The sequence below is a fragment of the Papaver somniferum genome, chromosome 1, assembly GCF_003573695.1.
Source record: "Papaver somniferum cultivar HN1 chromosome 1, ASM357369v1, whole genome shotgun sequence".
In the NCBI taxonomy this organism is placed as follows: domain Eukaryota; kingdom Viridiplantae; phylum Streptophyta; class Magnoliopsida; order Ranunculales; family Papaveraceae; genus Papaver; species Papaver somniferum.
This window is the reverse complement of record NC_039358.1, coordinates 35,010,902-35,024,488: the sequence shown is the minus strand read 5'-3', so window position 1 is coordinate 35,024,488 and position 13,587 is coordinate 35,010,902. Positions and strand designations below refer to the sequence as shown.

Sequence of the window (13,587 nt, the reverse complement as noted above, 5' to 3'; positions counted from 1 at the left end):
ATAGTGAATAGGGTAGGATACGGTTAAAAAGCTGGCGGGTAGGGTAGGATTGACGGGTATGGGTAGGATATGTGCACCCCTAATTTTGAAATCGCTTTTGGAAAAATAAAAGCATTAATAGTGCTTGGAAATACAACCATTTATATAGAAGTGAATTGCAAGGAGTTAGCTATATGGGATTATTTTATAGTTTCTCCAAGGGTTGATGTTTTGATTTGGAAGAAGAAATTCAAATCAAACATAACAACATCATTAACTTCTCCGGAATATGATGACAATTTTTGACAGTTCAGATTCTAGGAAATTGTCTAAGAGTAAGGAAAGATCTGGGATGTTAAAGCTTTTTTGCTGCATCTTTTTGTTTTTCTGTGAATAAAATATTTGTTTCAAGTTAAATCTTGATTTGCTCGATTGACTATACTTCAATAGTAGAGGATAACTATAATCAGTTTAATTTCTCTGCTCTCTAAAATCGTAATGGTGGAAAATTGGTACTGCGAGTGGATTTGTAGTTCCTTTATTTCATAACAAGAGGTTTACAAGACATTAATGGTGCGGAACTAGACCATTAAGGGTTGAAATTAGAGCAAAACCCAGGAAAGGTACATAAATGCTGGATAGTGCAGACGAAGCCCCTGAAGACCTGATAATTTCTGAAAGAATTGCAGCCTGCGAAAAGGATAAGAAAACACATTATAAGTAACTGCAGTGCAGATCACATGTTAAATTTTGTGTTCTAATGAAGAAAGGACATGTAAGTTCAGTAACATACCATGGCTGTAGTAGCACCGACACCATAGATCAAGCAAGTCTTTTTCACCCATGATTTAGCTTTGAAGATTCCATAGAAATTGGCAATACAGAGAGGCCACACCAGGAGGTGTTCAAACAAGATGAAAACAACGGCAAAATGAGGTATCTTATTACTCGAAGTGGCATCGCCAATTTTGTTAGTAGCATACCATGTGAGTATATGACCTACATCAATCAGTGGAGTCACAATCACCATGAATAGAAAATAAATCAACAGCAACCCATTTATGCATTTTTGAACACCCATCTGTTTGTCTTGTCTCTGGAAAATCCTCTATTTCTGTTTCTTTTCCCTTGGATGTAGTTGGATGTAGAAGAAGAAGACTTCTGACTGAATCTCAGGCCGACCTATCAAGTTGCACTAGTTTGACCTGTATTTCATTTTCCACACCTTTCATAATATTATATTGATATTAGATCAAATGGAGACTCTCATCTTTCCTTATGGGTCAAACTTTGACTACCATCCCTCCACCACCTCCACCATTCACGGCCGGCCCTGAGTCAAAGTCATCAAAGTTTGACTTTAGAAGATTCCTACGAGATGCCTTGGGTCAAAGAAAACAAGGGAAGGCCTAAATGGTGACTAAATAGAAGTATTAGGATCTAATTATAATGGTTCAATAGTAAATATGTAGCTAGTTACATAAAAAATGAGAAACGTTCTCACTCACTTCTCAATTTTCTCCCTCGCCTCTTTTTTTCTCTCTCGACATTCTGTTCCCCCTTTCTTTTGTAGCCTTAGTCAACAATAACACTAATGTTTGCTCTTAGAGTTTGCCCTCTATGCAATTGTTGGCCACGGGCGAGAACTATAGAGCACAAAATTTCAATGCATTTTTGCATATGCAGCTGATATTAGTCAAGATGGATTAGAAATCACAACTCTCCGGTCTCTACTGAAATTACTGTGTACATAACTGGCACTTCCCTAGGCCAAATGTATCACTCAGCCATGCGGCAAGCACAAAGCTAACTACTATAGTTAGTTGTTAAAGACATAGGAGTTATGTAATATAGGTAGCATTGTATATAAAAAAAGAGAATTGTGCAAAAAGAGCTGTGCTTCTGTTTTATAATACGAAGAGAACGATTTTTTGGGGACCATGGTTTTTTTTTTGGGACCATGATTTTATTTTGGGTAAACACATTAGAAGTAAATTTAGGTCATCCTTTATCTAGATATTTATATTAATACCTAAATTACCCTCCTGATTAATTTTGAGTGATGATTAGCCAGTGTTAATAATAGTTAGTGTAATGATTAGTGAGATGATTAAGTTAAAGATAATTAGTGAGATTAAAAAATCAGATGAGTTTTTTTTTTAAAGAAGTAGAATTATTGAGAGAGTAAAGTTAGAGAAGATGAAGAAGGAAAACATGAAAAACGATGGATTTTACCAACCACAACCGGAGGAAGGGTATTTGGGTACCCAGGTATGCTTCAAACTTAGATAATGTTGGTTGAATTGCTCCAAACTTTCAAAAAAATGAAATTTTTTATGTAAATTTGGGCCAGTTCGGTTAACCATATGTCAACAACATGTAACCGAACACATCTGAAAGTGTAGTTCGGTTACCATATGTCAAGAACATGTACCCGAACACACCTGAAAGTGTAGTTTGGTTACGTTTTCCAAACACGCATGTTACCGAACTCGCTCGTTAATGGAGGTTTTGGTCGCACAGTGCAATGTTCGGTTACCTAGGATAAAATGGTAGGTAACCGAACTTTGAACTTGACAATTTATTTGAGTATATCTTGTGTGTTCGGTTAGTTCGCAAACTTCAACGCAACCAAGTTCCCAACTGAACTTCAGGTTAAAAGTAACCTAGTGTTAGAAGTTCGGTTGGTTCGCAAACTTCGACATATTTTGCGAATCAACCGAACCGGGCTTATAGGTAGAGTTCGGTTACAAAGAAAACTTAATATTTTTGCGAACGAACCGAACTTATGGACTTGTATTGTTCTAATACAAGGAGTTCGGTTAAAAGTATTTTTTTTGCGGATCAACCGAACTTTGAATTCGGTTAAGAAAAAAATAATTTGTGATAACCGAACTTTTTACTGAAAAAAACTCCATTAAACCTCTCTGCAACTTCCATTTTCAACTCATTTTGATGATTAGTTCTCATTTATTCAACCAAAAACGAATGACAAGTAATGGGTTTGTGAGAATATCTTTGTTAATGTTTTAAATTAAACTATATATATAGTGGTGGTGGTGGTAATCAGAGGTGGTGGTGGTAATCAGTGGTTGTTGGTGGTGATAATTGGAGGTGGTGGTGGTGGTAATCGGCGGTGGTGGACGGTGGTGGTAATCGGTGGTTGGTGGTGGTGGTAATCGGCGGTGGTGGGTGGTGGTGGTAATCGGTGGTTATTAGTGGTGGTGGTAATCGGCGGTGGTGGGTGGTGGTGGTGGTGGTAATCGGTGGTTGTTGTTGGTGGTAGTGGTAATCGGCGGTGGTGAAAGGAGGTGGTGGTTATATATATATATATATATAGAGAGAGGTGGTTATTGTGTTGGTTTTAAATTAAATTAGGTTAAGGGTAGGTTAGTCATTTCAATGTTTTAGGACACTCCTTATAACTATAGGGAAGGTGGCCTAATAAGATCATGGTCCCCACAAAAACCATGGTCCCTAAAAAAATCATTCTATAAAGAGCAGTGGAGGTGGGGGGTAAATAATTGGAAGCTGGCATCATTTGCAAATATTGGGTCGATATGTATTAGCCCAGCAGCACCATCTTGTCTTATAACAATGTCTTTCTCATTTCTGATGTCAGTTGGTCTCATTTCTGTGTTTATGCTGTCAAAACATGTGTAGTTTGCATCTAAATAGAACTTCTGTTTAGAAATTCCATAAAGCGTTCCAACAAACGGAACAACCATGAAAAAATCCACTGAACAAAAATGAACTAGTTCTAGTTCATTCAACTAATAATTGTAAAAGATGACAGAATATGATGCTAACCTAGCTTATAAAAGGGGGCAACAATTTTTAGGTATGCTTTGGGGCAGCAAAATGTCAGGGCCGGCCCTGCCACCATTCCAAGGAAAATTCAATTTTGATCATGGTAATCACTCAACTAAGAAATTGTATTTCTTTGGAGAACTCTTCATACAACCCATTATAAGTTAACTCATTATAAGTATCAGACGGCAGTCTATTCTTCGGAAACGGGTTCATGGAGACTCTGTGGACATGTTGAGTTTGGTTTAAACCCTTCAGCTGTAGTGCTGTTTTCTTTGAATAGGATTGACAATACAACGGAAGCCACTACTTTATTTTACTTCAATATTGCTCAACAAGTACTACAACAAACGCTATGGCTCAGAGTATTTTGGAGAGTGCATGGGTCATATGTATATCATTTTACGTGACAAGCCAATTTCTTCGGTGTCTATGAGATGGAGATTGATTATAGCGGGTGGAAACCAGTATGTCGAGTGTACCTAGGCGGATTGGCAAATCAGTATGGAGAAGCTGGTGTTTTGGTTAGTTACCACATATTAAAGGTAGTTGTGGAAGGAGATGGCAATGAAGATGAGTTGAAGGTGTTGATACTTGTACCTTATAAGATTGTATCTTATGATCTCAAGAGAGAGTTTCGAAGAGATTTGCGATTATAAGATGAGTCGTTATATTCTTCAACCTTTACAACCTGCTTATATTGGATCACTAGCTAATGTTTGATACGTTAACTTTGTTTATGGTTTAGCATCGAACCTTTTGTCATTAAGTTAATTATGACTGTTTTCTTACAGTTAAATCGGATTAGTAGTAATCCGGATTAAAATGTACGTGTTTATGGTTTAATTATCTTGGTGTGCTCTGACAGCGTAATCTGTAATGAACTAATTTCCTTCATTCAAATGCAGTTTTGAATGCTGATATTAACTATTTCATGTGCAGTTTTGCCAGCTCTTGTTGGTTAGCCCACATCAATGCAAACTCCTATCTGCAAGAATGTCAAGCAACCCTAGAAGGTTGTCAGCTACAGGAGCTATTTCTCTATCCACATTCTTGTATGCCACACCTTCCTCAAATAGTTTCAGGAAAGAATTCAAACATCTTTTACAACAGGATAACATATATTTGTCGCATGTTTTAGCGGAATTCACATCCCTAGGAAGCATGTCGTATGCTCTTAGAAGTTTTAGCACTAAGGATTTTCCCTCACCTCGACCTTCATTTCCGGTCTTAAGAACCACTTCCATGATGTGGGCAATTTTATCAATGGAGGGGCAACCCAAGCTTCATTAACCTTTTCCCCTTTGTCTTCATTGACCTTTTGTTTTTCTTTTTTGCTCGGTCCATTGACCTTTTCCTCTTTCTCTTCTCCAACCCGCTGGCCCAAGTATTCTAAACATGAGTGTACGCATGCCTAGAAACCGAGTATTTCAAGAACCTGCAAATCAAAATGTAAGAAGAAGTAGCAGAATTTGCAATAATAAAAAAAAAAAGCATAGTCAATAAGCCTTGCATGGTTATTGTCAGTATACATGCAGTAAATATTTGCCAATCATTAGCACGAATAGAATAACAAAACGCATAAAGAAAACCAAGTATAACAATAAACATGCATGTCACATAGCAATATAACATCATAATACTCACATTCAACAATTGAAACTTGAATCCTAATGCTCCTCCAGCCTAAGGATTCGTATTCACCAAAAACGGGCGAACTAAAGATGCAATAACAACCGCGCAATCCATAACTAAAGAGTACTTAAACTTAGTAGAACTCCTGTATCTTACATAACCAATAAATAAAACAAGAAACGCGATTGAACCAAGAGTGGGTATTGATTGATACTTCAAAAATGGAAATTTGGAGAGTAGATTTAGTCGGCTTAAGAATGGGTTGATGTATACAAATACTAGAATACATATCTCTGTAGCTGGAATTAATATTTGGAGTATTTTCTGAATTACTAGTATTCTCACATGATGATGTTGCCATACAGATCGTACTATTCTTTGATGTAGTTGTTGCTGAAGATGTGAAAGGGCCGTGTAGGGTTTTAGGTGAAAGAAATTGGAGTTTATGTTTCTGGCCGGTGATTAACAGGGTTTTAGGGAAAGGGCAAGAAGCCCTGAGAGGTGACGTGAGATTGACATGGACGTACGTTGCTGGTGATGACAACATATGTTTGGGTTTTCTAAAGGTGGTTTGCTGTTGACGGATCGCAGTCTGAACTCAACAAACAGAAGCCATAACGCTTGCTTTTCTGCTCAGTGCTCACTTTGCTGCCCTAATTAATTTTGTCTATGGTCTTATATACCAGGAAAGGAAACTTCGATCATCAGAAAATAAAAACCCTACTGCAGTACTAGGAAAGATGACATTCTAGGAAGATATAATAGCGACAAACTTCATAGAGGGGCCAAGAAGATTTATATTTATCTGATCAAAAAAAAAAAAGGCTTATATTTATGTGGTGTTAATTTGGATACCAGTAGTTTTTCGATCGACATAAAAGAAAAAAGTTAGTATGACTCCATATAAACAAAATCTATCATTTGGACAAACAAACATTATCAACTTGCTTTTCCATAATATCTTTGTTTTGATGGACTCACTAAAACAGTCATTAAAAAATCTCCAGGTAAAAACAAGCATTCTTCTCCACTAGAGAAACAGCAACCCATATACTTGAGAAAGATAACAGGGAATTGGTATTGCAATGGAGAGAAAAGAACAGCAGCAATACTCAGAGAGATTGAGAGATGATCCATCATTAAAACTGATTGATCAGTTCTTAAATCTACAGAGAGCTTCTGGTGAAGTTTCATTAGATATGGATTTAGAGATGGATGAACTTGTTAATGAGCATAAAAACAACTCAAGTTTACCACCACTACCACCAAAAAGTACTTCAACAAATTCTCCTATTCCTCAGCAGCCTGTTAGAAGAAGAAGTAGTAAAGGAATATCTATTGATCATGAAAATTACCAACAGCAATCAATAAATTTACAGCCACCACAGCAAATTAGAAATCAGAATAGTGAGTCTCCTCAATTTGGAGGAGGAGGAGGAAGTACTGATGAATTTGCAAGACGTGCTTCAAATGATTCTTTTAAGAGGATTTCAAATGATTCTTTTAAGAGGAACTCAAATTATTCATCTAAGAGGAACCCAACTAGTTTTTTGAGGTCTAAGACGGTGAAATCAAGATTAATGGATCCACCAGCAGATACAATGAAATCAGGGAGAGTAACAGCAAAATCAGTGCAACTAAGATCTGGGTTTATAGCAGGACGTAAATCATCAGCAAATGATGATGATAGTGATGAAGATTCTTTTGCTGAAAAATATGATGACATACCAGATAAGTACAAGAAATCCTCAAAGTTTTTTACTCCTTTAGTTATTTTTCAGTGGGTTGTTCTAATATTAATACTGAGTGCATTTGTTTGTTCACTTACTATTCATTCACTTAGTAAGATGACACCATGGGCACTTCATTTATGGAAATGGGAGGTAATACTACTTGTTTTGATTTGTGGGAGATTACTTTCTGGTTGGGGAATTAGAATCGTTGTTTTCTTTGTTGAGAGAAATTTCATTTTGAGGAAAAGGGTTTTGTATTTTGTTTACGGGTTAAGAAAAGCAGTTCAGAACTGTCTATGGTTAGGCATGGTTTTAATAACTTGGAGTTACTTGTTAGATAAAAAAGTTGCCAAGGATGTGATTAAGGATAGAACCCGAATACCGTTTTACGTAACCAAGTGTTTGATCCTTTTGTTAGTGGGTACACTGTTATGGCTTGTGAAGACACTTATCGTTAAGGTTTTGGCTTCATCTTTTCATGTAACCACTTACTTTGATCGAATTCAAGATTCGTTGTTTACCCAGTATGTGATTGAGACATTATCCGGTCCGCCGGTGATTGAGATTCAGCGGAACAGGGAAGAAGATGAACAAGTCAAGGTTGAAGTTGAGAATCTTCAGAAAGCAGGGTGTACTATGCCAGCTGATCTTAGGGCAACAGCTTTGCCGCCGACCCCAATTATGAAGAAGAGTGGGAGCCGCAGAGTGATTGGAAGTGGGAGGATAATTCAAAATAGTAGTCCTAAAGCTAAAAGTGGTTGCACAAGTAAGAAATTAGAGGAGGGTATTACCATTGATGAACTGCACAAACTGAATCAGAAAAATATATCAGCTTGGAAAATGAAGAGGTTGATGAATATAATTCGTCATGGTGTAATAACTACAGTCGATGAGCACATAGATGAGGACTCGTGTAATGAAGACGAGTCAGCAACGACAATCAGAAGCGAATCGGAAGCCAAGTCTGCAGCAACTAAGATATTCAACAATGTGGCTAAGCCCTGTTCCAAGTGAGTGATCTTTTACGAGTTCAGTCTTTAGCTAAGCATAGTGGATCACTACACTTTAAAAAAAGATAAAGATAAGTGTAGAATATGAGGCTAGTATACATGCACGAGTCACATATTAAATGTCATGCTTTCATATACTGTACGTTTTGGCTAATGGTTCGATTAGTGTGCAAAAGAGCATTTCTTTTTGTTTATTTTATTGATAAAAGATTTGGCGTTTCTTTTTATTTATTTGTGATCGGTAAAGATCTCAACGTAGATGAGTTTCCAATTCAGGTGATTGTGTAGGACTTTTATAAGTTAAGTCTTGATCTTTTATTAATTCGTTTGTTGTTTTTATTTTATTTTTGAATTTTTTTCTTTTCTTTATAATAGGTTTATCCACCTTGAAGATATAATGCGCTTCATGAGGGACGAGGAAGCCGAAAAGACTATGAGTCAATTTGAAGGAGCAATTGAAACAGATAAAATCAGCAAGAAATCGATGAAAAACTGGGTGGTAACATTCCTTCTCTCTTTGCTCCTCATTTACTATTACTTAACTGGTGGGTGTATACAAAAACTTCACCTTTTTTATTTTAGCTTAATTAAACTCATCATAGAATCTTCAAGAAAGAAAAATAAAAACAAAATTAGACTTAAATTAAAAACCTCCCACCAAAAAAGTAAAGAAGAAGAAAAAAAAATCTCTGTGTAATGTGGTTTTGGACTACACAACCAATCACATGTGATGAGACCCAATCCATTATGAAATGGCCTCTATATGCTTTCTTTTGAAGGGTAGGCCTCACTCCATGTGAGTGAAATGGTTATTAAGTGGTTAAAAAATCACGGTTCACCAAGAATTACTCAAGAAGAAAAAAAAAGGAAAAAAATTTCAAAACAAAAACAAAAATATATATCATACAAAGCATTTTATTCATAAATTTGGTACACGAGCTTTCTAATAAATTTTCTTTTGAACTTACGTTTTTCTCCTTAAAACCACACATAATAGGCTGAAAACTATCGTACAAAGACCTCTTCATATGATATTAAATTTTTAGATTCTCTTAATCCTTTATCTAAAAAATGTTTTACATCGACATGTTTCACCAAAAAAAGAAAGAAAAAAAGAATGTTTATTAAAATATTATTTTTCAGGTTAATGCTTTCAGAGAGAGAAGAGCCCTTGCCTTGACTCTGGATGACACAAAAACAGCTGTAAAAACACTCCAAACTATGGTGAATGTTGTCGTGGGCATCCTGATAGGGATCATCGGGCTTCTCATACTTGAGATAGCAACCACTAAGTTCCTTGTCCTTATCAGTTCTCAACTTCTTTTGGTGGCATTCATGTTTGGAAACACCTGCAAGATGGTATTTGAAGCTATTATCTTCTTATTCGTGATGCACCCTTTCGATGTTGGTGATAGGTGTGAAGTTGAAGATGTTCAGGTACACAAAAGTTCTATTTTTGAATGAGTGTATGGAGTTTTTGGTTATATAGTGTCCCTTAGCTAGTGTATATATAATAGTAAATCTAGTGTATATATAATAGTAAATCTATTGAGTCCTTTTCTTATCTCTCTCTCTCTATATATGCATACATGTTTCAGATGGTTGTGGAAGAGATGAACATCCTTACTACCGTTTTTCTGAGATATGACAACCAAAAGATTATATACCCAAACAGTGTTCTATCCACCAAGCCGATCAGCAATTTATACCGAAGTCCAGATATGGGAGATGCAATCGATTTCTGTGTCCACGTCTCAACTCCAGTGGAAAAGATCTCTACCATGAAACACCGACTGACAGCGTATGTTTAAAAATCTCAGTTTCATCTTTTTTTTATGTATTTTCTCCTTCAAACTTGAAGCTTATCGAAGATGTACGTCTTTGGTGCTCACAGATTTATTGAAAGCAAAAGAGAACATTGGTACCCTTCACCAATGATTGTAGTGAGAGATGTGGACGATTTGAACAGGCTAAAAATCTCAGTGTGGCTGTGTCACCGAATCAACCATCAAGACATGGGGGAGAGGTGGATAAGAAGGGCTCTTGTTGTAGAAGAAATGATTAAAGTCCTCAGGGAACTAGACATGGAGTACCGAATGCTGCCTCTCGATATTAATGTCCGAAACATGCCTGGTTTTTCCTCGCAAAGGGTTCCCTCAAATTGGAATGCTTGCAACAACTACTAATCCAGTACAGCTAAATTCAATTTCCCACCCTTGATCTAAGTATTCTTCAAAAGCATTATCTTATGTGTACTTCAGGATGCCATGACATGACATACTATATGTAGTAAATATTATGTAATAGATTTGCTGCGCTATAATTAGTTTCTCATCATCCGGCCGCTAAAGTTGGATGTTGCAGAGATTTTTATTTGTTTGTATAAGCTTTTGAAATGCATTAGTACCGAATGAATGGACATCAAGTTCCACTAATTACTAACTCGGGTTTTCATTCTCCTCATTGTCACCTGGTTTTGATGTATCAGAGCAGGCTTCTTATGTAGCTAGGGTAACCGAGCCACTCACACCACAATCTACTGTAAAAAAAAGAGGAAATAAAAAAAAAAAAAAAGAAAAAAAAAGTTATTTTGGGTCTATCCATTCATATGCCAGACAAATCATAAAACAGTGGTCGTATACTCGTATGTATGTGGTTCCAAAGTCAGCGATCACAGGATCAATAATTTGCATAGTGCATGCGGGTCACAGGATCCATGGATCCTCCCCAATTGGTCCTCTTGGAACTCATCGTTTTCTTTGTGGAATGAATCTATTTGGAGATTTTGGTGTCTTATTTTTAGAAGGGTACGTTTGGCTTCTGAGTTTTTTTTCTTCTAGTCTTATGAATCTTATCGTTTAAACAAAAAGTATTCCTTACTGTGCTGATCGTTTATTTATTTTGTGTGATTAAAAGTTACATGCAAACTTAGTCGTAGCACCAACAAATTTTGAATCATTTTGAATCCTATTATGGTGCTTAAATCCCTTTGGGATTTAGGGGCTTATAGATTACTTTGGCCGATTACTCTTTGGTTTTTGGCTCGCAATAAAGTTAGGGTCCTGATCGAACCATCTTAAGTTTGATATGGGGATCTAATTCATATGAAAAGTCAAATTCCCCTTTAATCATTATGGTTATCATTATTATATCTAAAATCAAAAGTGAATCAAATTTCAAAACAAAATTAATTCGCCAGCCGGTTTTCCTCTTTTTCTTCTCAAAATCAAACAACAATGTTTTTCTTTGATCAAATCTTCATCGATTTTCAAAAATATTTATTAAGGTTGATTCTTAATATGATAAGGTAGGGACGATTTGGATTGAATCCGTCGTCGACTTGTTATAATTCTAATGTTTATAAAGGTGTTGAACCACAAATTTAAGATTCGGTTAACGATTGTGACCACAAGAATTTGTCCAAACTGACCACGAGAATGTGTCCAAACACAGAAAATGTTAAGAATCGAAAAACCAACCATTTATATAACACATAGATTGTCTTAATAGGTAAGATTGATGAATCTAAGGTTTATGAAATCTGCTTCTGGGTTGATTATGGCTAGGAGTTCTAGTCGACCAAGCCGAAAATTAGTGGGTACGATTGGGACTCAAATAACTCTCAACTGTGAATTACTTTACATGGTTGGGACATTCCTAGCTGTAAGTTGTTCTGTATCTGCAAAAAAACTAGAAAATTTTCCGGACCTCGGTTAGGAATTCCTAACCATACATCTACGATCCCAGCCGTGACAACAGTTTTCGGGCCGTAATTCACATCCGCATCTTTGTCTTGCATTTTTTTTAACCATTTAATGTTATTGCGGTCGGGTTGGAAAGCACTTCTTAGTTGTTAACGCTAACGACGGCTGTGTTTTTATTATTTCCTATACGTGAGTGTCTGAGTGAAAGTAAATTGTTTCTCTCTTCCTATATAATTGTGCAACTTTAGGGACCAAGGAAAGAGAAAAGGCATACATATTTCATAGCATTTCATTGAAACCGAAAGGGAATACATATTTATCGCATAAACTTTAAAGAAAAGATCATTACATTATGGGTCTTAATAATAGTGATCGAAATCAGCATAAGTACTTTCTTCTAGGACAATATAGCAACCATGAAGGTCAAACTTCTTGCGATGGACATCCTCATAATTGGCTTCGGCCATCTCCCACGGAAAAACAAATCAATTAAAAGTTTATGCTATGAAAAACAATACTTGATGGACGAATTATTGACAAACTTAATCTTTGAGCACATGGCATATTGGTATTGTTTTCCATTACGGCTTTAATTTCCTCTTTGAAAGCATCCAATTGTGTAAAGAGCTTCTCGAATCTTTTCTTAATGAGTTTCGTCGATCTTCCATTATGATTTCCATCTAACGTCACAAAAACGATACGCACACGGTTCAAAAATAATCGTAGGTTTCATCCATGAAAATGAGTGCATCTTCGAAATGCTTTGATACCATCAGTCACGCTCTGACGATTGCAATATCTTCTTCGGTGGTGTAGCGAGTAACCATATTTTTCTTTTTATTGGACCAATTAGAGGTTGAAAGTTTGTGTTTGTGTCTGTGTATGAGTGTGTGTGTGAGAGAGAGAGAGAGAGAGAGAGAGTTTGCACAAATATTTTGTTAGAGAAGGGTTTTTTTTCTAACAAAGAATGACCCAACGGTTAGTTTTTTCAAAAACTAGTCGTTCCTCAAAAAAATCAATGGAATAACCCAATACAGTCCCAGATTTACGGCCAACAAGCATGGAAAGACCAAGCCATATTGAGTTTACTGGGTGGGTTTTAACCCTGACCAAGCTGTAAATCTAAACAGAGATATCGCAGTTAAACTTGCGGCTCGGACGTTTTAAAGTCGGCTGAGAATGTTCACAATTACGGCTTGTGAAGGAATAAAACCCAGCCGAAAAGTCGTTCTATGGATTCTAGCCGTAAATCCGAGATTTCATATAATTGACCTGGAAAGTTCAGGTTTACGACTTGGTTTTTCCAAACTTCTTGGTCGCAAAAAGTTAACTGCCTTGAGTTATTGTGTTGAGTTTTTTGAGGAATGAGCTGTTGGGTCATTCTTTGCTATAAAAAGAGTCTTCTCCAACAAAGAATTTGTGCAAAAACTCTCAAACTATCAAATTATTGGAACAAAAAGAGAAAAGAAAAATGGCTTCTTGATACACTACCGAAGAAGATATTGCAATTGAAAGAGCGTCACTCACGGAGAGAAAGCATGACAAAGATCAAAGCATTAATGCGGGCGAAAGTGTTGATTCTCAATGGAACCGTGTATTTATGGTCTTTGTTGCCGTAGATGGTAATGAAAATAGAAGATCAGTGAACCAAGTAAAGGAAAGGTTCGAGGAAATCTACCTAGAAATGGAAGTTTTAAGGGGGAAATTGGAACGGGT

At 36.4% G+C, this 13,587-nt stretch overlaps 2 protein-coding genes across 2 annotated transcripts; one reads left to right on the top strand and one right to left on the bottom strand.

Annotated features, from left to right (window-relative positions):
• Window positions 1-488: 488 nt before the first annotated feature.
• Window positions 489-1,155, bottom strand: LOC113327583. The gene is made up of 2 exons (XM_026574760.1): window positions 773-1,155; window positions 489-669 (listed from the first exon to the last, which is right to left on the bottom strand). The coding sequence occupies exons 1-2, from the start codon at window positions 1,058-1,060 to the stop codon at window positions 547-549; spliced, it is 411 nt and encodes a 136-aa protein (XP_026430545.1). The 5' UTR covers window positions 1,061-1,155; the 3' UTR covers window positions 489-546.
• Window positions 1,156-6,371: 5,216 nt separating this feature from the next.
• Window positions 6,372-10,607, top strand: LOC113283022 (mechanosensitive ion channel protein 5-like). The gene is made up of 5 exons (XM_026532159.1): window positions 6,372-8,167; window positions 8,543-8,666; window positions 9,311-9,604; window positions 9,766-9,968; window positions 10,062-10,607. The coding sequence occupies exons 1-5, from the start codon at window positions 6,510-6,512 to the stop codon at window positions 10,351-10,353; spliced, it is 2,571 nt and encodes an 856-aa protein (XP_026387944.1). The 5' UTR covers window positions 6,372-6,509; the 3' UTR covers window positions 10,354-10,607.
• The last annotated feature ends 2,980 nt before the right edge of the window (window positions 10,608-13,587 follow it).